The sequence below is a fragment of the Acomys russatus genome, chromosome 26 (genome assembly GCF_903995435.1).
Source record: "Acomys russatus chromosome 26, mAcoRus1.1, whole genome shotgun sequence".
Lineage (NCBI taxonomy): Eukaryota > Metazoa > Chordata > Mammalia > Rodentia > Muridae > Acomys > Acomys russatus.
In genome coordinates this window covers 30,346,343-30,374,031 of record NC_067162.1, presented here as the reverse complement: position 1 = coordinate 30,374,031, position 27,689 = coordinate 30,346,343, and the positions used below count along the sequence as shown (strand labels likewise).

The window sequence follows — 27,689 nt, the reverse complement described above, 5'->3', positions numbered from 1 at the left end:
CCTCAAACTCAGAGATTTGCTTGTCCCTGCCTCTGAGTCCTAGGATTAAAGGTCTGTATCACCAAGCCTGGCTCCCTTCCCTTTTTAAATTTTTTCTACAGATTTTAGGAACTTCGTTTTCCTTTTTTTTTTTTTTTTTTTAAAGATTTATTTATTATTTATACAGTGTTCTGCCTGCATGTTCTGCACACCAGAACAGGACACCAGCTCTCATCATAGATGTTTGTGAGCCGCCATGTGGCTGCTGGGAATTGAACTCAGGACCTTTGGAAGAGCAGCCACTGCTCTTAACCTCTGAGCCATCTCTCTAGCCCTTCTTTTTTTAAAGATAGGGTCACATGTAGTATACCCTGGCCTTGAATTCACTATGCAAACGAAGCTGGCCTTTTAACTCTGTCTACCTGCCTCTACCTCCCCAATACAAGGACAAAGCAAGGCCTAAGTCCATCTCACCTGCCACAGGTATGTACCACCACACCTGGTTAGTACTAAACTTTGTAAAATTGCCAATCTTGGGACAGACAAATGAATTTTGCCACCTCAGAGGGAGATCCCAAGTTTGATCCTCTAGAAGTCAGGACAAATGTAAGCCCTTCTTCAAGAGACCATCAATAAGATCAAAAGCTCGTTCCTAATACTCCTCTTTCCTCTGCCTCAGTTCCTCTCCCTCACCTCTTAATTCACCTCTTACCAAAAGAGACTACACAGGGCTGGGCACCATGCCTACCTCCTACCTCTGTTGTGTTAACAGTTTCCTCAGAGATGAGGCATTTCATTCTGCAGGAAGCTCTTCAAACAGGAAGGCAAACAACTCAAAATAGGTTCAGGCAGTCACTGAAACTGACCAGATTGACTAGGCACCTCCCTGCCATAGTAAGCAATAAAAGCTGAGTGTTGTCTCTCAGACAGAGGGAAGCTGAGCTGTATAGAAGACTCAAGTTCAGGCTTGGGGCCTGGGCAAAGCAGAGTCCAGCCAAGCTGCCTGGAAAAGACCAACTGAGGCACCTGGAAAGGGCCCTCTCCCACCTGTTTGGCTACCTGCAGGCTGTGCAGTGTGCTCCAGGTTCCCAGCTTTGTGAGCTGTCACTTGTGCTTGGGTGGGCTTTGGTGATGGCAGCTGCCTTGGAGACATTTCTGCTCCTGTAAGTAACTCCTCAGCCATATTCCTGTAAGTCACCCCATTAAAATTCATTGTTTCCCCAAGTTGGACTTCGGTGGTTATATGTGCTTTGGTCTGTCGTGGGCTCCCTCTCTGAGATGAGTAGATGTGGGTGTTGGTTCTACCCAGGAAAAGTGTCATCGCAACCCCACCCACTGACTCAGGTCTGTGGCAGTGCCCAGGAATCCCATCTGTCAAGGTTTCCGCTGATCCAAACGACCAGTCTGACCTCACACATTGCATGGGTGCATCATCCTCCCCTTTTCCCAACCTCTCTCCCAAATCAGGCATCATATTTGAGGAATCGCAGTCTTAAAAAGAGGGGAAATGTTTATTTTTAGTGAGCACATGTTCTCAAAAACAAAGACTAAACCCCTCCCTCCACCTGATGGCCTAGACCTGTGGACTTCCAGCCATAGTTCAGGCCTAGAGGAGGGTAAGATGGTCACTTGTACTGAGGAGAGAGTGGGGGCACAAGAGGAGCAGCACAGACACTCAACATCTTGTCAATATCCACCTGGGTTGTCTTATCCACCTCAGCCTTGAGGCTGCCACTCACGCTTAGACCAGACAAACCCCCAGGCTCCTCTCCAATGTCCTCTCCCAGAGAAGGAAGGGTATGAGTGAGTGGCACTAATGTGTTAGGGCAGGGCAAAGCAAGGCCTAAGCCCAGCTCACCTGCCACAGGCAGCAAGGTCTGCAGCTGCAGCTGTTCCATGCCTGCCTCCTCAGGAACCAGCGCTAACTCAGACTCAGGCTCTCCCTCGGGCTCCCGGTCTCCATCCCCTGCCTGATTCAGCTCAGGGTTGCAGTAATTGATGTACTGGTACAGTGGCCGCAGGCGCTGGGCTTTTCCTGCAAGAACCCAAGGCAGGGAGGGCAAAGGCTGGAGCACCTGGCTGTGGCCATGGCAGACCCCAAAGACAAAGGAAAAAAGGGAAGCTCAGGGATTGCCACTCACGCTCCAGCCCCAAGGTCTCTGTGGGTGCAGATGTGCTGGCCACAGCTGGAGGCACAGGACCCCCCACACTCTTGCGTTTCTTGGATTTTTTGTGCTGTTTAGCACACGGTGAGGCCTCACTATGGCTGCCCTCTGGCTCCTCCTTCGGCGGCAGCAGCCCTGGTGGCAGTTCAGCTTCAGGCCTAGGATGGGCATGGGGAGGCTGGGGTACCCACGCTTGGGATAAGAGGCCTGAAAGGGGCAGCTTCATCCTTTGGTTCCTGTGTCTTGAGCCTAGAGTCTAGCCCTGCCTGTTCACCAACCCCAGGGCTAGTTAGCTGTCCCTTTCTTGGCTAGTGAACCTTTAAGCCCAAAAGCACTCATGGTAGCTCAGTCTCCTACAAGCCCTGGAGGCTCCACATACATATACATTTCCCACCTCTTCTAGAGAAACAGGTTGGGAGTGATGGGTGGCAGAAGACAAGGATCTCTGGCTTGGAGGAGTCAGGATTTAGGACTCTGGGTGGAGGACCCACCTCCCCAGCCCCCTTTCAAAGCCCTCTCACTTGATAGGCTTTCTCTTGGGCCCATGACTGGGCCTCATGACCACGGATGATGTAGGCTTGGGTCCTCTGTCCTCTCCTGCTTCCACCCCTGGACTGAGCCCTTCCTCTCCCAGGTTTGTTCCTTCCTCCTGGAGCTCTGGCATTGAGCTGTGTCCTACAGGACACTTGTCTTCACCTGGGGTTCTGCTGGCCCCATGTGCTGGCACCAGACACTTTTCTCCCGTTCCTGAACACTAGAAGATACACATAGGTAGGTAGTAGCCAATGGCTAGGCGAAGTATTGTAAAGATCAACCATTCAAAGCCCAATATTGGCCATAAAATATGACATGAAGGCTACCAGCGTAGGCTCCTCTACTTGTAGGTCTTGGCCTACCTGCTAGAGGGTTGGGTCACCTAGACTTCCACCTCTCCTGCCCCGCCCTTCCACCTCCTGAGCTTTGAAATGCCTGAGTCACCTCAGGGATCTCTGCAACCTGGGCTAACCCTACTGCCGTCCCATTCTGAGCTTCTGGCTGTCTCTTGGCCCCTGTTGAGGCCATGGCAGTGCGGAATCAGTGCATCCCTCGACGGTTCCTAGAAGAAGACGGCAGGGGTTAGATCGATGTACTCAGTGTTGGTAGAGACAAGCTGAGAGAGATGATGATTCGGCTAAGATACTTATACTCGCTCATCTGGAACTACAAACCCCAGAAGGCCTTTCGCCTTAGTCATTTGACCCCTGACCGCAGGAAGCCATCTGTTGCCAAGCAACAGCAACTCCCACCGGCTTGCAACAGTTGGCGGTAAAACTGCTCCAGTGAGAGCCCCCACTGGGGTGTTGCGGGGGAGGGGCGAGAACCCCTCAGGGTAGCTAGGGGAAGGGCGAGAGTCGAGGGGTGGGGGCTGGTGATGGGGCCTACTGCAGGGCTTCAGGGCGTGGGTGGATGGTGGAAGCCCCCAGCCGGGGTTAGGGTTAGGAGTTGCGTAGCGCAGCAGGCCTTGGTGCACGGTTGCAGGACTGCGATAGGATCATGTGCGAGGGCCCGTCCCGCATCTCTGGACCCATCCCCCCAGACCCTACGCTCTGCCCGGACTACTACCGGCGTCCAGCTTCGGGTGAGTTGCGGGGTGCCTCGGCGGTGCTAGGACCCCGCCCCACTACTGAGCACGCTTTGCAACTCGTCCTGCTCCTCAGCCCAAGGACGCCTGGAAGGAAACACGCTGAAGCTGGACCTGCTGACTTCAGGTCGCGACCTGGACTCCAGTCCGCCTCGTGGCCCCCGCATCAGGCCTGGAGCCCGAGAGATCCTAGAGCGTGGCCAGCGAGGCGTGGGGGACGTGCTGCTGCAACTGGGGAGCATCTCCCTTGTCTCAGGGGTCTCTCCTAAGAGTAAGTCCTTGCAGAAGAGGTAGTGAGGCATTCGGAGGTCAAAAGCAGAGAGTAAAATAGGGTGCTTCTTAATTGCCTTGAGCCCTGGCCATTAATTAATGTACTTTTCTGGATCCTAGTTTTTCTACCATAAAAGAAGGGTGAAAAGCACTACCTCCTGGCTGGATCAGAGTTCAGCCTGCAGGAAGCCCGAGCCTCAAGCATCCACACCTTGTGTGCCAAATCCAATAGCTGTTAGAAAAATAGGGTTAAAATGTATGGGAGTAGGGCCGGGCATGATGGCGCATGCCTTTAATCCCAGCACGCAGGACGCAGAGGCAGGTGGATTGCTGTGAGTTCGAGGCCAGCCTGGTCTACAAAGTGAGTCCAGGACAGCCAGGGCTACACAGAGAAACCCTGTCTCGAAAAAGGAAAAAAAAAAAAAAAATGGGAGTCATAGTTTGAGCCAATAAACAAGACAGGGCATGAGTATAATGCATAGGGCGGTCACTGTAAAGTGTAGAAGATAACTATGTAAGTGGACAAGGTGAAAATGGCGCTACCTGTACAGAGTATAACTTACATGAAGAGGGAGTGTGTGTGTGTGTGTGTGTGTGTGTGTGTGTGTGTGTGTGTGTGTGATATGTTGGTTGGAGACTGAACCCAGGGCTGCTCATATACTAGACATGTACCAGGTCTTCTGGGAAATCTTTCTGTAAAGGGTAGGCTGTGACCCTATGATAGATAGGGTCTAAATTGCACGGCCATTTGTGTAGGGCTGTCCCTAGCAATATTCCCCCCCCTACCCCCCCAGGGAAGGATCCAAAAGACTATGAGAAGGAAAACTTGAGGCGCATCAGAGAGATTCAGAGGCGTTTCCAAGATCAGGAACGCAACCGGGAGCAGGGCCAGCCTAAGCCCCTGAAGGCACTGTGGCGTTCACCCAAGTATGACAATGTGGAGTCTCGAGTCAAGGCCAGGATGAAGGTATTCGCCCCTGGAAGCCAGACACGTCATCTATCTTGGCCAACACGCAGTTATACCCTGATCTAACAGTGTATGTGGGGATGGTCACAAAAGACTGAGACATCCCGGGTGGACCTTCTCGGAGGAGCTGATGGCATTAGGGCAAGTAAGAATCAGGCTAGGGGAATAGAACATTCCATAGAGAGGGAACCACCCAGGTAAACAGAAGTCCTGAGATCAGAGAGAGTGTGGGCAGTGGGCCTGGTAGGTATAATTCAGTTTGTAGGGGAGAAGCAGAAGGTTAGAACAGAAAGCCTGCTGGACATGGGTCTGAAAGAACGACCTGAGCTACTTGTCAATATGTTTGTAATGTGGGAGACTAAATCCCACTGTACTGCTCTCTAAGTTATACCCCCAGCCTTCCTGCTAACTCATTCTCAGTCTGTTTGTTTCTGGCTGACCTCAGATTGTGTGTACATGAGATAAAGCTGGTCCTTGAACTCCCGACTCTCCTTTTTCCACCTCCCAATTAAAGGTGTGCACTGCTACACTTCTTTCTCCCTTCTTTTTATTTTAATTAATTACTTTTTTTTTTTTTAGATTAAAAACATTTTATTAGCTGGGAGTGGTAGTGCATGCCTTTAATCTCAGCACTCGGGAGGCAGAGGCAGGTGGATCTTTGTGAGTTCAGGGCCAGCCTGGTCTACAAAGTGAGTCCAGGATAGCCGGGCTACATAGAGAGACCCTGTCCCGAAAAACCAAAATAAACAAACAAACAAAACATTTTTATAGCCAGGTGTGGTGGTGTACACCATTAATCCCAGACAGAGGTACGCAGATCTCTGTGAGTTTGAGGCCAGCCTGGTCTACAAAGTGAATCCAGGACAGCCAAAAAAAAAAGGGGGGGGGGTAGTTTGGATGGCTCAGAGGTTAAGAGCACTGGTTGCTCTTCCAGAGGCCCTGAGTTCAGTTCCCAGCAACCACATGGTAGCTTTTTTTTTTTTTTTTTTTTTTTTCACATGGTAGCTTATAGCCATCTATTATGAGATCTAGCATGCAGGTATACATGCAGACAGAACACTGTATACATAATAAAAACCCACAAAGGCAAGTGGATGTTTGTGAGTTCGAGGCCAGCCTGAACTGCCAAGACTACACAGAAACCCTGCCTCAGGAAAAAAAAAATAGTTTTTTATATGTATGAGTGTTTTGCCTACATGTATGTCTATACCACAGAGCCCAGAAAAGGGCAATGGATCTTCTGGAACAGGAGTTACAGAGGGCTATAAACTGCCATGTGATACTGGTAGTGGCACTCTGGTCCTCCCTCGAGCCCCTCCCTGACCCCACCCCTTTCAAGATGGAGTCTCATTATGAAGGACAGTCTAGCCTCAAACTCATTATGTAGCCCAGGCTGCCCTTGAACTTCTAATAATCCTCCTGCCTTAGATACCCATGTGTAGAGAGAATAGGTTTGGACCACTACTTCCTGCTTATTTTTTCTGAGATCACAGCTTTTGCGTCAGACTGTCCTTGAATTCTCTCCATAACCTAGACTGGCCCTAAACTGTCAATCCTCTGCCTCAGCCTCCAGAATCCTGGGACTGTAGGCACGCACCAGCATTCCTTGCACATTTATTTCTGAGACAGAGGTGGGCAGCAGTTAGGTGTTGGCGGTGGTTATCATTTCCCTATCCAGGGAGCCTGAAAGAGACACAGATTGAAGGGAAAGACGAGGTCACATGGGATGGTATTCGGGCTGAAGCATCTGTGGAACTGCCAGGGGGTAGGACTGTGTCCAGGAAGCAGATGGATCCACAGCTCTGGATCTCGTCAGTGAGACCAGAGTGTTATTGACAATTAAATTGAGGACAGTGGGTCTGAGGAAGCAGCCCTCAGTAACTTTGGGATGCTAGAGCCAGAAAGCTTGGTTAAGGAGGAAAAAGGGATGGTAGCTAAAAGGTAGGTAGCAAACTAGTTTGTTTTTTTAAAGCTGTGAGAGACAAGCATATTTAAATGTTGCTGAAAAGTGATCTGCCAAGAAGGCCCACAGAGATGGGCATAGAAAAGTACCTAGAGGGAGGAGGGAGAGAAAGGGGATTGACCTTACAGCTTAGGGCCCTGGTGTCAGCCTCTCTGACTTCTCTGCTGTATCCTACCTTCCAGGAGCCTGGCCCTGCCTCTGTGACGGAGCCTGCCCACTTCCTGCGGGCACACTCCCGCTGTGGCCCTGGGCTTCCACCATCCCGTGTCTCCAGTCCTCAACTCACCCTGCCAGGACCCAAAACTAAGGTAAGATGGTCTGTGGGGACTTGAAGGCCATCGGCCGGGGATCCTGGGGGTGCATGCTCCAGGGTCCCTACCATGCTTGCCATGTCTCTGCAGGGGTCAGGCCTACATGTGGATTTCATTAGTCACAATGCCCGTGCTGCCAAGAGAGCCCCCCGGCGCCATTCCCGCTCACTGCAGGTCCTTGCACAGGTTCTGGAACAGCAGCAGCAAGCCCAGGAACACTACAATGCCACACAGAAAGGCCATGTGCCCCATTAGTAGGTCCTGTGGGCAGACAAGTATGGTGAGGGCCCCTGTGGAGGGTGGGAACCAGTCTGCCTTGGTGTCATCAACCCTGGGCCTGTGCGTTCACAGCTTGTTGGAGCGCAGGGATCTGTGGCGGAAGGAAGCTGAAGCTCGCCAGCACAGCCAGCCAGACCCTGCCCTGCCCCCTGGCCACACACTCATGCCTGACAGTCAGCGGCTAGAGACACTGAACAATCTGCTCCAGAGTGAGTCCTTGGGCAAGGGTGGCTGAAAGGGAGCCTACAGGGATCCCTACCCAACCTTCACCGTTTCCATGCCCTCTGGTAGGCCAGAGCCAGCTGCTCCGTGAGCTAGTACTGCTACCTGCTGGGGCAGACTCTCTGAGAGCCCAGGGTCACCGTGCTGAACTGGACCGGAAGTTGGTGCAGATAGAAGAGGCTATCAAGATCTTTTCCCGACCCAAAGTCTTTGTGAAGATGGATACCTAGCCGTGTCCATCTGTCCGTGTCCCTTCCCCCCCTTCCCGCCCCCCCTGCCCCCCTCCCCGTGGGTAGAGTGATGGGAAGATCCCATGCTGAGGATCACCACATGGCTGCAAAGGGCAGACTCAAGCCCTGTCATAGCTCCAAAGACAGGAGCACTGGGTGGGCGGGATCTCTAAAGCACTTCCTAGTCACCAGTGGCTGCAGACGGGCCACCAGCCTTCCAACTCCTTTGTCAAAATTAAACCTTTTGTACACAGTGGCTGTTTCCATAGGAGCTGTCTTTAGTAATGCTGAGCTCAGCAAGCTTCCCACTGCTGGTCATAGGAAGATCTCTCCCGTGCCCTTACCCCTCCCTCCTGCCCTGTGTCCAGGGGAGAGGGCTGACTTACAGGATGAGGGAAGAGGTTAAGTTGGGACACAGCAGGACCATATCTACATTTGTAGAAAACCTTTAATGTTCACCAGGCTTCGAGGGTGCTGTGAGCTAGCTAACCTTCCCTCCCCAACTGGAAAGTCCAGGCCATGTTCCAGCAGCCTTAAGTGACAAGCATCTTTGCCTGTCAGAGGCTGAATCCACTAACATCGCCTCGCATGCCATTCCCCCAGCCAGAATTGGCTTGCTCTCGGCTATCCAAGGAGGGCAGAGAGCTGCCAGCACCAGGAAGTAGGCAGCCAGGTTGCAGGTCCCAGCACAGGGGCCCCTGAGACAGCCCATTAGAACAGGGAGGGTGGCGATTCTCAATGACCAGGTCACTGCTGTCATCATCACTGTCAGGATCAGTAGGCCCAGACCCTACAGAGGAAGGCCCTGTCAGACGCCCAGATGCCCCTCGTACCACGTTATTACGCTGGTTGGCAGGCTTGACAGTGACAATGAGGTTATGGCTGTTGGCAACCATCATGTCCGTCACTTGGTCCAAGGTCTTCCCAGCCACCTCGATGCCATTGACCTCGAGGATCTCATCACTGACTGCCAGCAGCCCTGTACTCTCAGCCAGACCCCCACGTACCAGTCGGGAGATGAAGATACCTGGAACCCGCTCCAGGCCCTGGGGAGCCACACGAACACTCATGCCATCGCGAATATAGAAGCCCAGGGGACGGTCTGAGCCATGTTTGTGCAGCCTCACACGTCGATGCGTCTCAGGTAGTAGGTCCACATCTATGACCGAGGACACCTGGCGGAAATCTTGGGGCAGGCTGATTAACAGCGGTGGTCTGGTGCGCAGAGGTGCCACTGGTCGCAGAAGGAGCCCTTTCTTGCGCCTCTGCAGAGAGTTGGAGGCAAAAGCCAGGCCACTGGAGTTGCCTTCTGCTGCAGGAGAAGGTACTAGAATTAGAGACTTCTCCCATTTGGGCCCATGGTATAGACAATATCGATTATTCCCTGCTACTTGGAGGTCAGACCAAGGGCAGAGGCTGCAGAAGGTGAAGCCTGGGAGCCCTGGGTATGGACTAACCCTAGTACACCTGCCCTGTCACCCTACCTCAAGGCTGCCCACTGTACCCCATCCTCACCCCGCTTCTGGACCAGTAGGCGTAGCGGTGTGGGCCCAGTGGCCAGGGCTCGGTGCAAACTGTCATCGTTGGTGAGGGGCAGCAAGTCTCCGTGAGCATCCGTATAGCCAAGCAGCACATCCAGGCCAGGGATCTGGTGTACAACACACAGCAACCGCGAGAACTCCTGGAAGCCTCTCACCGAAGTGCGGGGCAGTGCAAAGCGCCGGAACTCAGCGTCAAACTGGAGGCGGGAGGCCAGAGGGGAAGGGGAGAGGAGTGTCAGGACAGAGCCCAAGACCCCTTCTCACTGTAGGTCTGAGGCTGTCAGGTGAGGGAATAGGCTGCAACAGCTGCAGTCTTAAGCTTAAACCTCAATTCCAAGACAAGGGACAGTGTCCAAGGTCTTTTCCTTGCCTTCCCCATACCCAGGCCATGGAGGGACTCTGGGGGTCCTTAGTGGGAGGGAGGATGCCATGAGGGGAGGCAGACAGAAAAAGCGGAATAAGACGTAGAGGATGGAGGACAGAAAGGTGATGGAGATCGAGGAGCCAGTAAGGGAGAGAAAGGGAATTGGGAGCGCCTATCGCGGTGGCCAGAGCCGAGGCGGGAGGAGCACTTACTTTGCTTTTCACCTCGACGATGCTCTCCGGGCTGCGCGCTGGAGTCCTCTGTGGCCTGGCCATTGCGGGGCCTGGCGGGCCGGGGACAGTGCCCCAAGGCAGCCTGCCGAGGCGCAGGTGCACAGCCCGGCCGGCTGGCCCGCGCCGCCCCGCCCCTGGCGGTAGCACTCGCCCCGCCCTCCCACCCAAATCATGACGTCAAGGGGGACGCGACAACGAGAAAAGTGGAGTCTACGTTTCCTAGGAAACGGAGATGGAGGTAGCGAGGGCTTCCTCTGCTCTTACGTCATTACGCTATGGTTCGAGCGTCCCAAAGAAGACTCGACCAATCCAAGGACAGAATGAGGGAAATAACATTTATTAAACTGTCTGTGCTGTTATTTCCATTGGCCTCACAAGACCGCGCGTTTCGTAGAGGAGACTAAATCAACATTTTGGGAAACCTCTTGAGGTAACACAGCGCCAAAGTGGCTTCGAACCCTATTCTCGGCTGCAGCCTCCAAACCTGGATCGTTCCCATCCAGGAGATCCCTTGCCCTTTCCGGTGCTAGAGTAGTGCTGAGGAACAGCTCACGGGCTCAGAGAGATACCCCGGTAAGAATAAGCAATCAGCAGCCAGGTTAGCTAGCTACACTCTTTCTAGGCCAGGAGGAGCTTGCGCAGGCGCAGAAGCATGGGTGGGCGGGGCTTCAAACAGGATCTGCCTGGCGGTCACGTGCTTCCTCTTCCAACCAGAAGACAGAGCGGCGGCGCTCGCGGGAAACCCTTTCCAGCGGGAGGGGGTTCTCTTAGGCTGCCGCGGGGCTAATGTTGGGCACGGGGAGCCTGCTCCTACAGCCATGGATTCGAGAGCTGATCCTGGGCCCAGAAACACTGTCTAGTCCACGAGCCGGGCAGCTGCTCAAGGTGAGCAGGCCACTCAGATCCCAGGGACCCTGGAGGCTGAGGTACTGAGGTGACACTAGCCGTCACTGTTATGTTAGGTGCTCCAGGACTCAGAGACTCCGGGCCCATCTTCCGCCCCTGACACCCCTGACACTGGGGCTGTGTTGCTTGTGTCAGACGGAACCCACAGTGTCCGATGCGTGGTGACGCGCAAAGCCATCGACACCTCCGACTGGTAAGAGAGGCTACTTGTCTGCGGAAGGTGGGAACCCCCCAGGGCAGTGGGAGGTTGTGCCTGAGGTGGGCGGGCGCTGGAGAGGTGGTGGGAAGGCCATTTCCCAGGTGTGTCGGGTATGTACGTGCCTGGGTCTGGACAGTGATGGCCATGTTCGCGCCTCAGGGAGGAGAAGGAATTCGGATTCCGCGGGACAGAGGGCCGGCTCCTGCTGCTGCAGGACTGCGGAATCCGCATACAGATTGCTCAGGACCATGCGGTGAGTGGTAAGGCTTTCTTGGGCGGGTTGGTTACTTGTGCCTGGCGCTTTGGCCCAACTGAGACACCACTCCTTAACTCCTACAGCCTGCTGAGTTCTACCTCCAGGTGGACCGCTTTAACCTGTTGCCCACCGAGCAGCCCCGGGTACAGGTGACTGGTTGGTAAGTGATTCCTCCAAGGGAAGAGAGTACAGGCTTAGCATGCCTGAGGCCCTGAGGGGTTCAATCTAAGTCTCTCCATATTCCTCCCCCTAAAACAAAACAGTTAAATGAAGCTTCCGCCCTCTGCCTCTTCACTCTCCGTGCCATGGGTCTTTGGGTGAGAGGGCTTGGGCGCCAATCACACTGATTACCTACCACCTTCCTCTTTCTCCCAGCAACCAGGATTCAGATGTGCAGAAAAAGCTCAATGAATGCCTTGAGTGAGTTTGGGATTGGGCCCTGACGCTGAGTGTGGTATGGTCAGGGGTGACGGAGCTGGGTAGATTGGCATCAGGGTTGTTCCTGAGTTGACTGTTTCTCCAGGGACCACCTTTCAGAGTCGGCTTCGTCCAGTGCAGGTACTGGTTAGCCCTACCTAACTCCCTGTGGCGTTCCTTCTGCGGGCATCTGGTGTTCCCTCAGTGAGTAACTGTAATATCTTACCCTCCCTTCTTTGTTTCAACTTAAACCCTTTGGCAAAAACCCTGGGCCTCAGGCCTCACACTGTCTCAGCTTCTGGATGAGGTGAAAGTGGACCAGGACCATCGGGGGGCCCTAGTGCGCCTAGCTGAGAGCTGCCTAATGCTAGTGGGCCCTTGTACAACAACCCCCCTCACTCACTGGACTGCTTCTTGCTGCCAGGCCACGGTCAGTGCCTGGATTTTCTTGGGAGGTTTCAGGGTGAGGGTTAGGCAGCTGCCGCACTGAGATTTCATGTCCCACAGGGAGAAGCCGTGTTTACTGTGTCTGGTTTATTACTGCATATCTCTGAGAATGAGGAGCAAATCCTGCGCTCTATAAGCTCAAGTCAGAAGGTCCAGGGTAAGGAGAACTGGAGAGGTCGAAAGGGGGGTGTCTGGAGCCCAGAGCCCACCCTAGTGTTGATGGTTCTCTCCAGAATTTCAAGGACCCCTTTGTCCTTTACCCAGTTTCTCTGGTTCAGGCCATAAGCGCTCAGTGCTGTCAGCCAGATTACTGGACTGTGGAGAATGCTGTGAAATGCTCACAGGCCCCTCAGCTGTCCTTGACTGAATGGTCTGGGCTCACACTCAGTTTCCTTTCCCTCAGAAACCCCCGATTCACTCAGCCACATACCACTGGAGGAAAGCGGTGCCAGCGTTAGCCTTCTGTCTGCCTTGGCTCCATTGGACCCTGGGCAGAACAGCTTCCAGCCTCCACCAGCTGTTTGCTCAACCTCCCCAAGACCTGAGGCCCCCAGTTCCCCAGCCGGCAGCTCTACCCCCAGCTGCACCCCCAGTTTCTCCCCCCTTAGCCATGCTCTCAGTCCAAACAAGGCCCACGTGAGCAGAGCCCGAGATCATAACGTGGAGATGAAGGCGCTCCAGTGGCCCATCAAGAAACGGCAGCTCTTCCGAAGAACCGGCGCTAAGGGAGCCCAGGAGCCCTGCTCTGTGTGGGTGAGCACTGCAACTAGAAGGGAAGGTGTGGGGCGGCCCTGGGTAGAGCTTGGAGAGGCTTGGATGGCATTAGGGGTCCTTAGATGTCCCACCCCTTCTAGGAGCCCCCAACGAGGCACCGTGATGCTTCCGCTTTCCAGTATAAGTATGGCACACCGTCTGCCTCTCTCCACGCTCAGGTGCAGGCTGCCAGGTGAGTGTCTGCGGCTGCCCTGCCTGTGTTGCTCACGGGGCCAGGTAACCCCCTGACCTATGGCCATGGTTTCTTTCCAGGCTCCCTCCTCACCTTGCAGCTTGGGCCTTGAACTTGGTTATGGAGTCAGAGTCTGAGTTCACACAGGTCTGAGGAGTCACTTGGACCGGTCAGAGGTGTATGGACAAACACTATTCCACACTCTTGTTTCATTCAAGTTTTTTAATAAAATAATTTCATGCGGCAGGAGAAGAGAGGATCAGGGGTTGGGACCGCCGCCTCTTTGGTCTGTGGCTGGGGAGGGAGGGCTCCGCTCAGGGCTGGAGAGGTCTGTGGGGTATGGAGAAAGAGGCTTGGTTCCAAGGCCAGAGCCTGTGAAGGGAGACGGAGAGAGAAAATTCTAGGCTTGTGCTGAGCAAACTTGTCTTTCTTCCCAACTGGCCCTTGCCCCACTCTTACCTAAGCTTGGGGATGGGGGTGCCTCAAGCTTCGGCCTACGCTTGAGGACAGGGGAGCGCTGCAGCCGCAGGGGCCGTTCTAAAAAGGGTACAGAAAGACTCACTGCCAGGCTGTCCCCGACCCTTCTGTTCACCTTCAGTGCACGCAGAAGCATGCACATGCTACTCCCATAGCTTCTCCACCTAGGACCCTCCCACCCAGTCTTCAAGCGGTAGAGCCAGGTCTAGTAGGGAAGGCCTGGGCTTGTGGTCACTCACATCCTCTGACCGGTCCAAGTGACTCCTCTTGCACTATGCCAGGCCTTTGGGCTTCCTGACTGCTCTAGCACTCACAGCACTGGTGCCCCCTGTCCAAGGACCAGAACCAAGACCACCCTCCCCCTTTCTCCTGCACTCAAGCACAGATAGCGGTGTCTCCCTCACCCGCAGGGGCCTGGAGCTGGTCCTCATGCACAGACACTGCTCGCCGCCCTGCCGAGAGAGGCCTCGGCCTCAGCTGGCCATCTAAAGGAGGCCAAGATATCAGGGTATGTTCCCAATAGCTGCCCGCACCCAGCCATTGCCTCCCACTGTCAGTGTACCCTGATGAGTCAAGTTCCCAGCCTAGGAGTGGGGTGCCTACCTACCTTCATTCCTAGGGCCCAAGCAAGGGTCCTCTGGGAGACTCAGAATGTCTGGGGAGGGGCTGGTTCTCCGGGGGCTTGGGCTGGGACATGGGGAGGGGGGCCCTGGACCATCCTGTTGGCCCCATCCACGGCCTCTGAGCTCTGCATTCAGCTGCTGCCCCAGTGTCTTCCAGGTGGCGGACTCAGGCCCTGGGCCCCCTGGCCCAGGTCTACATGAGGGATCTGGGTGGAGAGCCAAGTGTCAGCTAGCACCTGAGCCTGGCTGTGGAGATGGTTCTGAGCAGTGGTCTGATCCCCCTCCTAGCAGACCTTGCACCTCCCTTAACATATACAGTGGCCCTCACTCACCAGCAGACACAGAGTGGGTACGAGACTTGATTGAGATGGGCGGGGTCTCAGTGGAACTGTCCATAATGTCACCTGCCAGTTAGGATCAGAAATTAGTGGTGAAGAGCAGCATGTGCCCTCCCTCCCTCCCCCAGGAGAGCAAGTGCCACAGGGACTGTCTCTAAGGCTACCTCCTCCCCTTAAATGTATTTCTTGGTTCCAGGGTCCTACTTACCATCAGAACCTGCCTTCTTGATCTCCCCATCTTTGCTCTGTAGGAAACAAATGGGTCAGACCTCAGCCTTGTTGCTGGCCTTGTGTCTGTTCATCCACATTCTTAACACCTAGCTACAGGATGTGTACACACCATGGGCTGGCCAGAGCATGGCAGACCAGGTCCTTGCTCCCTGACCTTACAGTCTGGGGTGACAGTTGACACACAAAAATGTGCACATCAGTCATGAGGGGTAGACATTGTGAGTTCTTTGGTTTTGCTGTTCTTGAGATAGGCTCACTGCATAGTGTAGGCTAATCTTACTTGTAATCCTCCTGCCTTGGCTTGCTGAGAATGCTGACCCTACAGATAAATCACATTAAGATTTATTTCATGTGCAGGCCAGCAGAGGGCACCAGATCACATTAAAGATGGCTATGAGCCACCATGTGGTTGCTGAAAATTGAACTCAGGACCTCTGGAAGAGTAGACAGTGCTCCTAACCTCTGAGCCATCTCTCCAGCCCAGATAATGTGATTTTTTTGTTTTGTTTTGTTTTGTTTTGTTTTTCGAGACAGGGTTTCTCTGTGTAACCCTGGCTGTCCTGGATTCATTTTGTAGACCAGGCTGGCCATGAACTCACAGAGATCTGCCTGCCTCTGCCTCCCAAGTGCTGGGATTAAAGGCGTGCGCCACTTGATAATGTGATTTCTTAGTTCTGTTTCTTCCTACGCTTTAATATCTAAATTCAGGCCAGGTCTCATCACATGTTTTTCCTGAAAAGCTGTTCAGTGGACGGTACACAGGGGTGTGGTTCCTAATAAAGACTATAATTGGAGTGACATCAGAGTGACCATGGAAGGGAGTCAGAAAAGGCCCATAAGGAACCTGTATAACCCAGTACATGGCCAGACAGAGAACATAAACTAACAGCAGCCATATGAGGCTCTGAGATGCTCCGCAGGACATGGAGGTCTAGGGTGGCCAGGACCAAGGTCCTGTAAGATCTTACAGCAGGGTTAAGAGTCTGGATAAGAAGGAAGCTCCTGGAGGGCTTTGAGGTGTAGGTAACAAAGTCAAATTTCTGTTAATCTTCAGAGAAAGGAGTTCTCTACACCCTAGGAGGTATGTATCAGTGACCTGGACCAGAAGCAAATTGACTATTTTGAGGGGTAAGAAAGTGTGGAGAGTGTAACTGACAATTAGATCTATTTATGCCATGTGTTTCCCCTTCTTGGTCACATGTCATCCAGATTGCCACCTGCCACTGCCCCCGCAGTTCACCCCCTACCCCAACTCACCGTCTTCCTCTTGCTTTCGGCACCCCCACTGCCTCGGCTCACTCCAATCCTCTGAAGCATCACTTGTACCCGCTGCTCAAAAGATGGAGCTAGTTCTGTGTCTCCCCGTTCCAGAGGCCGCCTCTGAGGACAAAAAAGATGCCTTAAGTGGAGAGAGCTTCCATATTCCTGAGAAGCCCTTAGCCTCTGACGCCAGGCCTTACCTTGTCAGGTCTGGCACTTACAGTCCCTTCCTCCTCCTCAGCAGGTAGCAGTATCATAGAGTAGGCCTTGCTTTCTCTTGTGTACCGAGGCCGATTTCTGCGAGTGGTGTCTGGGCTGCTGATGCCCCCCTCTGCCCCTCCAGGCTCCTCACCACGACCTGGACGGGCTGGTGGTCGAAGCAGGTCCCCAAGGATGGGTTTTCTGGCACGAGCTGCACCAGGGCTGGTCTCTGGATCAGGTCGTGGACCCCTGGTCGAACGAGGTTTCTTAAAGGCAAAGAGGGTACCCAGCTTCTTTCGAAGTGTGCGGGGAACAGGAGTGGCACCGCCCTCAGTGGCTGGGTCCTCCTCTGGGGCCCAGCTGTAGGAACAAACGATCAGTGAGTGAAGAAACTCAAGGATGTCCCACCCTCTTCCACTCCCAGCAACTAACCCTCACTCACAGGCGATCCTGCTGGATCAGCCTTTTGGAGAAGAATTCCTCAACACCCTCGTCCACACGAGCAGTGAGCCCGTTCCCTTCCTGAAGCAGGGCTGGGGCCACCTGAGAGACATTGGGAAGTTAGGAGTCAAGACTGAGAGCTGTGACTCTTACCCCACCCCCACCTCTTCCCAGTTGACCGGCCTGAGTACATCCCAGAGAGAACTGGGGGCTGTCTGTACAGTCCTCACTGCTGTCACAGCATGCCCGCCCAGTCCACACCAGGTCTTGTTTCACAGAGGATGCTATACCCTGAACCACCTGGTTATCACTAAGCAAACACCTACGGGTCACGCATTCCAGTATGCCACCCCTTCTATTCCCAACAGTTCCTGCAGTACCCTAACCTTCCACCTCCACAGCACACCACCCGGCCTCATCCCAGCTCAGTGGCGCCGCTGCTGCGTCAGACCCTCAGGGGGCCGCAGGCCGGCTCCTCCTCTCCTTCTGCCAGTGCCCACTACCCTTGCCAGTACCCAACCCACACATACATCCACCCGCTGGCACACAGCAGACGCAGGAGTGTCCCGCGGCCCAGCTGCCCAGTATTTTTCAGTAACCCCGGGAGAGGGAGGGCACGTCGGACACCCGCTCTCGCATGTTCACCCATACAGTAGACCATTCCAAAGCGCGAGCCTATCATCTAGAAGCTCCTCACACGAAACCCGCACCCCAGTAGCCCGTTATAGCCATTGGCCTGAGGTTGAGGGTGGCTAGGAAGATGATAGGGCGCAATTGGGTGGCCCTGGGCCTCTACAACCTGTCTTCCTGTCTTCCATCGCAAGTTTAGAATGAGTGGCCCACCCATGACCCTCAAGAGGGTCGAGGGGGAAGGGAAGCACTTACCTGGGGGCCCCCCGGCGGCGGGCGGTGGTGGTGCTGGCGACGTGGCCGCGGCCGGGCTCGGGTCGGATGGCGTAGGGGTTGCCCGGCGGGTGGCAGGTCCATGCGAGGCAGAGGGCCGGCGGGTGGCCCTGGGGCGGCGGGGCTTGGAGAGCCGCGAGCGGACGACCCAGCCTGCGGCTCCGCATCTTCCCCCGGAGCTGCCAGCTCGGGGTCCCGTTCTGCTTCCTCAGCAGCACCTGAGGCAAAAGCACCAGAAGAGCACAGAGCGTCGAACCCGGGGAGGTGGCGGAGGCGCTAGGGCGGGCGGCGGGGGACCCGCCCAGGGCGCGGGGAGGGGCCCGGCTACGCCGGCCGCCCCTCCCCCAGTCGCCGCTGTCCGTGGTGCTGAGCGCGGCCCCGAGTGCGCGCGGCTCCGTGCAGCCGCCAAGCATGCGCATCCTGGGGTTAGGGAAAGGGGCGGAGGAGGCTGGGAAGAAGGTATCTTAGTCTTATTTGGCTGAGGTTCCACAAGGTTCTGACAACAACTGACTCCGGCTTTCTTTCTAGCCTGGTTCCGGGAAGGGTTAGGGTATACCCAGGACAGGACTGAATGAATGTTTAAATGTCCAGATTTAACAGCACATCAGTCCACTTGGGTAAACTCTCTTCCCTCCAGGGCCTGACTTGCCATAAAAGGAGGGGACCCAAGTGAAAACAATAGCTGAGCTCAAGCCATTTCCTTGAAGAACCATCATCCTGTTGGGATGGGTACAACCTCAGTCTAGGGTTGGGGTGGAGCATGACCCAGAAGTGCTACTCACCTTCCACATCCCAGAGCAAGAAAGGAAGATTTGGCATCCTAGGCTTGGAATTCTGGAGACACTTAACCTTCTCTCCCTCCGCTTCCTTCTCCATGGGAAAGAAAAGGTCTTCCAATGCCCCAGGTTCAAGGGGGCTGAGCTCATCTCCACCCAGTGATGGTATAGCAGGAGCCACTCTCACTGGTGCCTGCTGAGCTAGACTCTCCACCTGCAATACCAGGCCACTCAAAAAGATAGGCAGATCTAAGATAACTGTAGCTAATCTTATGACTCCTCCCACCCCACCCCATGAGACTTGAGCAGGTTACTCTACAAAATATGTGCAAAGCTTTCTCTCACCAGTTGATCTCGGGCCGCATGAAGACCTGCAAGAGCCTGAGCCACAATGCTCTCTGCTAGGGTCCCTGTGATTGACAAGCGCATGTCCCTGAAGGCAGGAGAGGGTAAGGGTTAGTGTGCTGTCTCTGTCCAGCTTTGCCCAGCCCAGTCATGACTGCTTACCTCAGCCTAGTGAAGGCATCTTGCAGCAGATGCTCTGGAAGCAGTTCTGGAAGGCCCCCAGAGCCCACCAGAATGTCTTCTAGCTGCTTCCTCCAGCCAGACCTCTGCAACATCTGTGGGCAGAGGCTCCTTGTGGTATCCAGTGTGGTCTGAGTGAAGTCCTGGGCAAAGGTTATGAAATGGTTAACAGTATGGCAGGAGCCAGGACATTTGGCTTGAGGATGTGAGCTCCCGCTGCTAGGTCGATGCTGACTAAGGGCGATCACAAACAAGCCTGCATGTAGAGGTGTGGCCAGGGCAAGACTAGCACCTTACCTGGATGTCCTGGCGACAGATCTCGCCCACCTGACCTAGGAGGCTCTCCAGCTTCTGTTGCAGCTGCCAGTGATGGCTTGAAGAGCTCCCAGCTTCATACAGAATGGGAAGGATCTAAGGGCCAAGGGACAAAAGAAATTGCAATCTACACATGATTAAGAGCAAAAAAAGGGGAGGCAGAGAGATGGCACAGAGGTTAAGTGCACTGGCTGCTCTTCCAAAGGTCCTGAGTTCAATTCCCAGCAACTACATGGTGGCTCACAACCATCTGTAATGAGACCTGGTACATGCAGACAGAACACTGTATACATAATAAATAAATAAATCTTAAAAAAAAAAAAAAAAGAACAAAAAGGTCGTGAGAATGGAAAGGGAGTGCTCACACTGAGAGAGAAGTTGGCATTCTGGATGGCATCTTCAGCCTGGTGCACAGCAACCTCACCCTGGGGCCCAGCCCCACAGCCCAGCAGCTCCACATGCTCCTGTACTGACTGGCACAGCTCATTCACCTCCTGGGGAACCAACGATTAGTCCCACCTTTGTCTCTTATCAGTCTCCCTCCCAGGGCTTCCGACAAGAAGACAAACTATGAGGCACAGTGCTTGGGAAACCCTATCTGCTCAAGGTGGGAACGCAGGGCCTCTCCCTTTTGGCTGTTTTAGGGACTTGGTACTTTCTCCAGGCTTTGAACAAGAAGGAAAGAAGCTTTAGTAACTGATTTAAAAACTGTCACCTCTACCATCTACACTGAACTGAGGATAGGGATGTGTGTAAGAGAGAAAAAATGGAGGAAGCAAAAGATGGCTGGTCTGCTGAAAGGACTGTATATTTGAAAGATGGTCCAGAGGAAGACCGAGCAGGACTTTGAAGGCTCCAGTGTGGCCAGGAAGGACCTGAAAGGGCATTGAGTGATATAGTTGGGTTTTGGGAAGATGATAAGATCACTTGAGAGCCTCTGAGATGGCTCAGGGGTAACCGTGCTTGCCGCTGATGACGAGTCAATCCCTGGAGCCTGCACTGTGGGACGAGAAAACTGGCTCTTCCACATGTCCCTGGGGCATAGGCATGCTGGTACTGTGCGCACATGCACGTGCACACTAAATAAATGTAAATATATATATATATATATATATATATAATAATTTGAAGGGGCTGGAGAGATGGCTCAGTGGTTAAGAGCACTGGCTGCTCTTCCAGAGGTCCTGAGTTCGATTCCCAGCAACCACACAGTGGCTCACAACCACCTATACTGGGATCTGATGGCCTCTTCTGGCCTGCAAATGTATATGAATATAAAGCACTCATATACATAAAATAAATAAATAAATCTTTTAAAAAATCATTTGAAGATATGGAATGCATAAAGCCCACCCCTCAAGATGTTTAGATTAAGGTAACTGGGTAACTGGGCTTTAGAGCCTAAATCAGAATTCAGGCTTGAGCCAGGTGGTGGTGGCTCACGCCTTTAACCCCAGCACTCGGGAGGCAGAGGCAGGTAGATCTCTGTAAGTTCAAGGCCAGCCTGGTCTACAGAGTTAAGTCTAGGACAGCCAAGGCTACACAGAGAGACCCTGTCTTTTCTTTTTTTCTCCTAGAGCTGAGGTCCGAACCCAGGGCCTTGCACTTGCTATGCAAGCACTCTACCACTGAGCTAAATCCCCAACCCCCGGAACCCTGTCTTGAGAAACAAAAAACAAACAAACAAACAAAAAAATTAATTTAATCCCAGCACTTGGGAGGCAGAGACAGGCAGATTGCTGTGAGGTCCAGGCCAGCCTGATCTACAAAGAGAGTCCAGGACAGTCAAGGATACACAGAGAATCCTCATCTTAAAAATAAAAAAATTAAAAATAAAATAAATAAAATCTGAGGCTTAGAAGCCAGGCATGGTGGCACACGCCTATAATCCCAGCACTCGGGAGGCAGAGGCAGGTGGATCGCTGTGAGTTCGAGGCCAGCCTGGTCTACAAAGTGGGTCCAGGACAGCCAAGGATACACAGAGAGACCCTATCTCGAAAAACCAAAAATAAAAAAATAAAAAAAAAATTGAGGCTTAGGAATGCAGAAGAACAACTCAAAGAGACAGGTTAGTGGAGGAAAATGAAAGCCTGAGATAGGACAACTGCAGTCAGCTGCACAGAGGTCAGTGGAGAGTGGAGGGGGCCCTTGAATTAGAAGTCAGATGGGGTTACGAGGAGAACCTATTTACGTGCTTAAAATAAGGCCCCCAAATGTTACATGGGGATCTATTTCAGGAATGGTGACCCAAGAGAGGAAACTGTCTGGGGCACAGAACTCAGGTACTTTGACCCAGCAAAACCAGAGTCCGAGACTCAGGCGCCCAGGCACTCAAGATGAGGGTCGGCAGCCGGGCGTGGTGGTGCACGCCTTTAATCCCAGCACTTGGGAGGCAGAGGCAGGCGGATGGCTGTGAGTTCGAGGCCAGCCTGGTCTACAAAGTGAGTCCAGGATGGCCAAGGCTACACAGAGAAACCCTGTCTCGAAAAAAAAAAAAAAAAAAAAAAGATGAGGGTCGGCACACTGACCTGCTCTGACTGGTCTGAGATCAGACCCGAGGCCTGAAGGCAGGGCTTGAGGTCAGAAGTAGGGTCTGCCTGGTTGTTCCTCAAAAGACAGGCTTGGATCTGCAATGAAGAGATAAGTGAGAAAGGTCAGGGGGTGGAGTCCCCACATACAAAAGGGCAGAGAGAAGGAAGGGACCCCCCACCTGGTGGACTGCTCGAGCTGTGAGTTCTGGGCGGCTGCGATGCGCCTGTGTTACATCATTCAGCGGCAAAGGCATGGACTTCAGACTGTGGTTCTGTTCCAGGGCTTGTGCCACGTCCAGCAGGCCCAGGGCAGATGTGTTGTTTCGGTCCCAGATGACAGACCTGAGCCCCACCAGGCTTCAGTTGGGGCAGGGGCAGAACCCCACCCAACCCTCTGGCCTAATCTATTCATCTACCTCATCAGCCTGTACACCTTAGTCCCATTCACCCCTCTAATATATTTCCTCTCCTGTTGGTCCCAGCCCTTGTAAGGAGACTATGCCCACCGTAGCCTGGTGTTGACTCGTAGAGCCTTGGCTAGCAACTTAGCGCCAGCGTCCCCTATAGCATTGCCACTGATATCCAGCGCTGTCAGTTTAGGATTGGTACCCAAAGCCCGGAGCAGGACACTGGCACTCTGCTTGAGCCGTGATTCAGCCACTGATAGAGACTGCAAAGGCTGGGGTTAAAAGAAAGGCGTTGATGGATGGCTGGAGTCGGGTTTAGCAAAGAGGGTTTTAAAGAAGCAAAAGTAAGAAGTGTTACAAAATGGCAATTGCTTGGGGACCCCGGAGGGTGCTATGAACTCACACAATCGTCATCCTGCGTCAGCTGAACTATCCGGTGCAGGACATCGTCCAGAGTCTGCCTGTGGGGACAGGCTGCTGTTAGGGAGCTATCTGGGTGGTGGCGTCCTATCTGAGAGGTCTAGGGTCGGGCTTGGGGCTTACTTGCACCGAACGTTGAAGTTCCTTCCAAGGGCAACGTGTCTCAGAGACCGGCTCCTCCCGATGGCAAGCACCAGTGTCACCATATCAGAGCCAAAGCCTAGGGGTAACTAGAGTGACGCACAAGGAGATGCTGCCAGGGCCGGGTCCCCACCCTGGGAATCGGGTGGACAATGGGGGTGTGGATGGGTTCCGTGGTGGCCTCACCATTATCCGACAGATCCAAGGAGCTCAAGGCACTCGCGTCGCAAACTAAGTCTTGTATCACCTGAGCACCGGCAGACCGCAGCTGGAGGTGGAGGTAGGGTGCACTCGGGATTTTGTTTTTGCGGGGGGGAGGGGGAGAGAGGCTTGAGACGGGGTCTCCCTGTGTAGCCTTGGCTGTCCTGGACTTGCTTTGTAGACCAGGCTGCCCTCGAACTCACAGCGATCCACCTGCCTCTGCCTCCCGAGTGCGGGGATTAAAGGCGTGCGCCACCACCACCCGGCACACTCAGGATATTTATGCCTGGGTGGGGGAAGGCCTCCCGACTCCACTTCCCAGTATGTGGACGTGCTCCCAGCTCACAACCAGGACTGGGTGCCCACCTCACATGCGCTGAGGTCCAGGTGCAGGTCGCGGATCTCTGTGTTGAGCGCCAGACCATCGAGAAGGGCCCTGGGAGAGGGTATCACACAGGTGACAAGATCTGGGAAAGCGGCACTCAGCGTGCGAACAGATACGTGTCAGGCAGGTTAGGGTTATGAAAGATTATGAGTGCGATAGAGGGGTGAGGCAGGTGAGGTCTGGTCAAGGTCCTGTGCACGTAGCAACACTGACCTGAGTGCTTCGGGTGGCAGCTTGCAGCCAGCCAGGCCCAGGTGCCGCAGCATCCTGGCACCGCCAAGGAAGCATTGCAGCGCGGCTGGTGCCGCTCTGGATTTCCTGCAGTGGGGATGAGGAGCAAGGGCAGTGGGATTTAGGCTCAGGGAGCTGACTCCTCTCCCCACCCCCACAAGCCTGTTTCTTCTGGGCCTGCCTGGTGCCTCTTACGTGCGAGAGAAGATATTCCTCGAAGCTTCTAGGTGGGCGAGGCTAGAGCAGCAGCCAGCAGACAACGCTGCAAAGAGCTGAGGGACATAGCATTGGTGATAACCTTCTAGAAGACCTGGCCTTCTATGCCATGCCCCGCTCTGCTCTTCCAGCCTACCCTGCTCTTACGCAGCCCAGCCCCACCGAACGAACATCCCTCATGGCCACACCCACTCACCGTGCCTAGAGAGGTATCAGTGCCTGCGAGATTCAAAAACGCCAGAACGTTAGGCCGGCTCAGGAAAGAATACAGGCCCTGTGGAGGATGTGACCAAGGGAGTCAGGGGTTGCTTACCGGTTCCCAGCATCCCACTGACTGGGCAGCCCTAGTTTCTGACTTTGGATTTGAACTTTGGACCTTCGGACTTAGGGTCCGATGCTCTACCAACTGACATTTTCTCGGCTTCTGACTTTAAAAAGTGCTACTCACAGGTGGGCATGGTGGTGCACACCTGTAATCCTAGCACTCTGAATGGCAGAGGCAGGCAGATGTCTGTGAATTCAAGGCCAGCCTGGTCTACAAAGTGAGTCCAGGACAGCCAAGGCTACACAGAGAAACCCTGTCTCGAAAAAACAAACAAAAAAAGTGCTACTCACCCCACTATCCTGGGAGGCTCCCAGCGCCCCAGGGTTCCCAGAAAGATCCAGATGGGTCAGGGTAGAGTCAAAGGTGGCATTGGCTGCCAGTGCCCTGCCTAGAGCCCTCATTCCTGGAGGTGGTGGGGAGAGCAGCTCAGTATCAGACACTCTCACCTTACCCCCTCCCAACCTGCATCAGTCCTACCCACCTCGAGGTGTCAACCCTGTCTGTGCTAGGCTGAGTCTCCTCAGGGCTCTTGGACAGTGCTCTAGATGTCTGCTGAGTGCAACCATACCTGTGGACAGAGCAGCTCTCTGAACCTCACCTCTCTTAGCTGCCTGCCTTGGGTCTCCCAGGTTCTGTCATACCTCTGTCATCCAGCAAGTTTCCAGACAGGCTGAGTTCCCTAAGTCCAGAATTAAAATGTCCAGCCAGCGCCTGGGCCAATCGCCGAACAAAGTCTCTGAGGAGCAAAAGCCTGGTTTTAGACTGGCTCCCAGCCACTCCACAGACCAACAGCTCCCAATCCCAAGCCCTGCTCAGGCCTCTCACCCTCGCAGGCCACAGGTCTCCAGTACCAGCTCCTCCAAGTGGGAAGACTGCGTCATCATGTGCAGAAGCTGTTCTGAGACCTCCAGGTTCTGAGACCAGAAGGTCATGACTCATTAGGCTGAACTTTGACCTTTATACCCTTGCTCCTCCCATCCTCCCCCCATCCCCTCACCAGCTTCATGTCCACGCAGGAGAGGCGCCGGAACCACAGGTTGTAAGATAAGGCAGCTACACTCAGGGCCAGGTCTCTGGTGTGGGGAAGAGGAATTGCAGAGCTCAGTGCCTTCCAGAAACTAGGCTCCGCCAGCAAGCCAGCCCTCCACAGTGAGACTCAAGTCTAGGAACCCTCTCCTCCCAATCCTGGCAGGCCCCATACCGGCTGCTGAGGTGGCTGAAGTCTCCAAGGCAAAAATGGCGGCAACCCTGACGATGGTAGATAGTGTTCACATCCTGGATGTGAACGAAGTATCCATAATTAGCTTGGGGCCACAAAGGGGGTGTCAAACATCAGCAGAGCTCCCCAAAGGGTCTTAGTCTCACCCACTGAATCTCCTCTCGGAAAGGGAAGCCATTGTAGTCACACAGAGCTTCGTATGTCTCCAAGAAGCCACCTAGGGAGGTAGGTGCCAGCCGTATGTTGGAGGAAAAAGGACAGGCTGATGAGCCCCAGACTGGACTGGTGGCAGTGACAAAAGCAGCTCTGTACACTTCGAGGAGCCCCCAATACCAAGGGTCTAGAGCATCATGGAGGCAAACTGGAAGGTTTTGGTTGTGAGCCTCACCTTTAACAGCCAAGCCATCTCTCCAAAGCTCAAGCTGGAAGGTGTTGTTTTTGTTTTTGACAAAGGGTTTCTCTGTGTCACCTTGGCTATCCTGGACTTACTTTGTAGACCAGTTTGAGCTGGCCTCGAACTCACAGTGATCCACAACCACCACCACCACTCCCGGCTCCCCAACTTTGCCCCTTACCACATGGGCTGCTGGGTGCTGTGGACTCTAAAGGGTTGCTTCTCTCTAGTCGAGCCAGCAGCGATGAGGGTGTGGGCTTCCGGAACAGCTTCCTAGGGAGGGGTAAAGGAGTAGAGGCAAGGGGCTTCTAGCCCCTGAAGGGTGAAAGGAGTGTTCACGGATGCCCTCCAGCCCCTTGGATTTCCCAGGCCTCACCCAAGGGTTGAGCGAGGGAAGACCTTTCTGATGGCAGTAGCCACGTGATGAGCCAGCTGTTCTAGGGCAGCCACACCAGGAAACTCCAGGACCAGTTCAGGCAAGGACTCCAGTTCAAAGGTGACCTGGGGAAGGTAAGACTGGTGGACTTTTTGGATCCCTGTGTGGAAGCTGGTGTCTGTTCAGATCTCTGTGCGAAAATGATTGTTCAGGGTGCAGGTCCAGGCAGGGGTCCAGCTTTCTTACCTGAGGAGGTGTTTCCTGCAGTGCCATGGCCTGGACCTCCAGGTAGCTGAATGTACAGTCCACCTGGAAAGCACATGAGTCATCTGGGAAAAACAGGCTACTCTCTGGAGTCTAGATTTGTTGTTGTTGTTATTGTTATTATTATTATTATGTTGTTGTTGTTATTATTTCCCAAGACAGGGTTTCTCTGTGTAGCCCTGGCTGTCCTGGACTCGATTTTGTAGACCAGGCTGGCCTCAAACTCACAAAGATCCACCTGCCTCTGCCTCCCAAGTGATGGGATTAAAGGCACATGCCATCACCACACAGCTGCTTGTTCTTTAAAATAAAAAAAAAAAAAATGTATTATTGTTTGTTTTGCCGGCATATTTGTCTGTACCACTTGCATGTCTGGTTCCCAAAGATGCCAGAAGAAAGCAGCGAGCCACCTGTGGTGCTCGGAATCGAACCCAGGTCCTGTGTCTCCAGCCCACGATTTTGAGGAGTCTGGAGCTAGACTTGCCCAGACTCCCATCTGTCTGCTGCTGGACGCCCAGTGCTGCTGGAAAGTAAAAGCCAGCACAGGCAGAAAGGAGAACTCTGCAAAGGCAGTCAGTCCCTTGCTAACGTGGAAAGCAGTGTTGGCCAGGCCTGGGACTCACCCTCAGGGGAAGGCAGGTATGCAGCAAATATGCCCTCCATCGAAGCAGTGCCTGGGGGAGACAAAAGACTACAATTCTAGGAAACCAAGCTTCTTTGCTGGGCCTGGCCACTGTCCTGGACTCCAGCCCTGGCCACTGTACCAGAATATGGCTTTGCTCAGCACCCTCCTGGGGAATCCAGGTTTTCAACAGCAGCTCCGCCTCCTTGGGCCACAGGAACCTGGTGATCTCTCCTGTAAAAAGACAACCTACTGGGTGACTTTGGTCCTCCCTCCAGGGCTACTCTGTGCCCAAGGCCTGTGCAACGCCTGAGTGCCCGGGTGTTCATCTACGGACCAGCTAGGAAGGAGTGAAGTGGTTCTTTTTAGGTGCTGGCCCTCCAGAAAATAACTTTTATGGTCAAGTTCCCTGAGGCGCTAAGGGGAGGTCTAGTTTGGGGTCAGGTTACCTCGTGCCAGCCCAGTGGGCTTTTAGGAAGGGCCAGGCGGGGCTTACCTCGCAGTTCACAGGATATGCCGTCTGGGGTCTGAGCCATAGGGCCGGGGCGGCC

General features: G+C 53.9%; 5 protein-coding genes across 7 annotated transcripts; 2 read left to right on the top strand and 3 right to left on the bottom strand.

Annotated features, from left to right (window-relative positions):
* Window positions 1-1,495: 1,495 nt before the first annotated feature.
* Window positions 1,496-3,252, bottom strand: C26H16orf86 (chromosome 26 C16orf86 homolog). The gene is given in 5 exon segments (XM_051169058.1): window positions 1,496-2,036; window positions 2,038-2,045; window positions 2,121-2,302; window positions 2,675-2,898; window positions 3,123-3,252. Coding segments are annotated over 5 exon segments (930 nt in total). The 5' UTR covers window positions 3,207-3,252; the 3' UTR covers window positions 1,496-1,604.
* A 141-nt stretch (window positions 3,253-3,393) lies between these two features.
* Window positions 3,394-8,031, top strand: Enkd1 (enkurin domain containing 1). Its single transcript, XM_051168937.1, has 8 exons — window positions 3,394-3,463; window positions 3,663-3,762; window positions 3,842-4,036; window positions 4,830-5,002; window positions 7,148-7,273; window positions 7,367-7,530; window positions 7,628-7,764; window positions 7,847-8,031. Exons 2-8 carry the CDS (start codon window positions 3,678-3,680, stop codon window positions 8,005-8,007), a joined length of 1,041 nt encoding a protein of 346 aa, XP_051024894.1. The 5' UTR covers window positions 3,394-3,463; window positions 3,663-3,677; the 3' UTR covers window positions 8,008-8,031.
* A 109-nt stretch (window positions 8,032-8,140) lies between these two features.
* On the bottom strand, window positions 8,141-10,272 carry Pard6a (par-6 family cell polarity regulator alpha). 2 transcript variants are annotated; one of them, XM_051168935.1, is made up of 3 exons: window positions 10,125-10,272; window positions 9,523-9,745; window positions 8,141-9,319 (listed from the first exon to the last, which is right to left on the bottom strand). In XM_051168935.1, exons 1-3 carry the CDS (start codon window positions 10,185-10,187, stop codon window positions 8,565-8,567), a joined length of 1,041 nt encoding a protein of 346 aa, XP_051024892.1. In that variant the 5' UTR covers window positions 10,188-10,272; the 3' UTR covers window positions 8,141-8,564. The 2 variants fall into 2 exon arrangements, with proteins under 2 accessions (XP_051024892.1, XP_051024893.1); XM_051168936.1 differs by having other exon boundaries at window positions 8,141-9,316.
* A 610-nt stretch (window positions 10,273-10,882) lies between these two features.
* Window positions 10,883-13,587, top strand: Acd (ACD shelterin complex subunit and telomerase recruitment factor). Of its 2 annotated transcripts, XM_051168767.1 has the most exons (11): window positions 10,883-11,030; window positions 11,108-11,244; window positions 11,410-11,503; window positions 11,590-11,666; window positions 11,882-11,926; window positions 12,030-12,064; window positions 12,202-12,353; window positions 12,431-12,527; window positions 12,774-13,123; window positions 13,225-13,316; window positions 13,397-13,584. In XM_051168767.1, the coding sequence occupies exons 1-11, from the start codon at window positions 10,932-10,934 to the stop codon at window positions 13,467-13,469; spliced, it is 1,251 nt and encodes a 416-aa protein (XP_051024724.1). In that variant the 5' UTR covers window positions 10,883-10,931; the 3' UTR covers window positions 13,470-13,584. The 2 variants fall into 2 exon arrangements, with proteins under 2 accessions (XP_051024724.1, XP_051024725.1); XM_051168768.1 differs by lacking the exons at window positions 10,883-11,030; window positions 11,108-11,244; window positions 11,410-11,503; window positions 11,590-11,666; window positions 12,202-12,353 and having other exon boundaries at window positions 11,675-11,926; window positions 13,397-13,587.
* Window positions 13,550-27,689, bottom strand: Carmil2 (capping protein regulator and myosin 1 linker 2). Its single transcript, XM_051168766.1, has 38 exons — window positions 27,635-27,689; window positions 27,281-27,372; window positions 27,140-27,190; window positions 26,499-26,561; window positions 26,253-26,377; window positions 26,058-26,149; window positions 25,629-25,699; window positions 25,465-25,538; window positions 25,261-25,336; window positions 25,089-25,177; window positions 24,905-24,999; window positions 24,745-24,831; window positions 24,554-24,666; window positions 24,135-24,212; window positions 23,918-23,994; window positions 23,705-23,809; window positions 23,473-23,542; window positions 23,092-23,173; window positions 22,888-22,984; window positions 22,748-22,805; window positions 22,444-22,616; window positions 22,117-22,279; window positions 21,935-22,033; window positions 19,772-19,900; window positions 19,389-19,502; window positions 19,074-19,234; window positions 18,912-18,999; window positions 18,573-18,780; window positions 17,773-18,008; window positions 16,889-16,989; window positions 16,446-16,806; window positions 16,243-16,365; window positions 14,963-14,999; window positions 14,749-14,820; window positions 14,401-14,622; window positions 14,198-14,278; window positions 13,776-13,853; window positions 13,550-13,688 (listed from the first exon to the last, which is right to left on the bottom strand). The coding sequence occupies exons 1-38, from the start codon at window positions 27,672-27,674 to the stop codon at window positions 13,576-13,578; spliced, it is 4,194 nt and encodes a 1,397-aa protein (XP_051024723.1). The 5' UTR covers window positions 27,675-27,689; the 3' UTR covers window positions 13,550-13,575.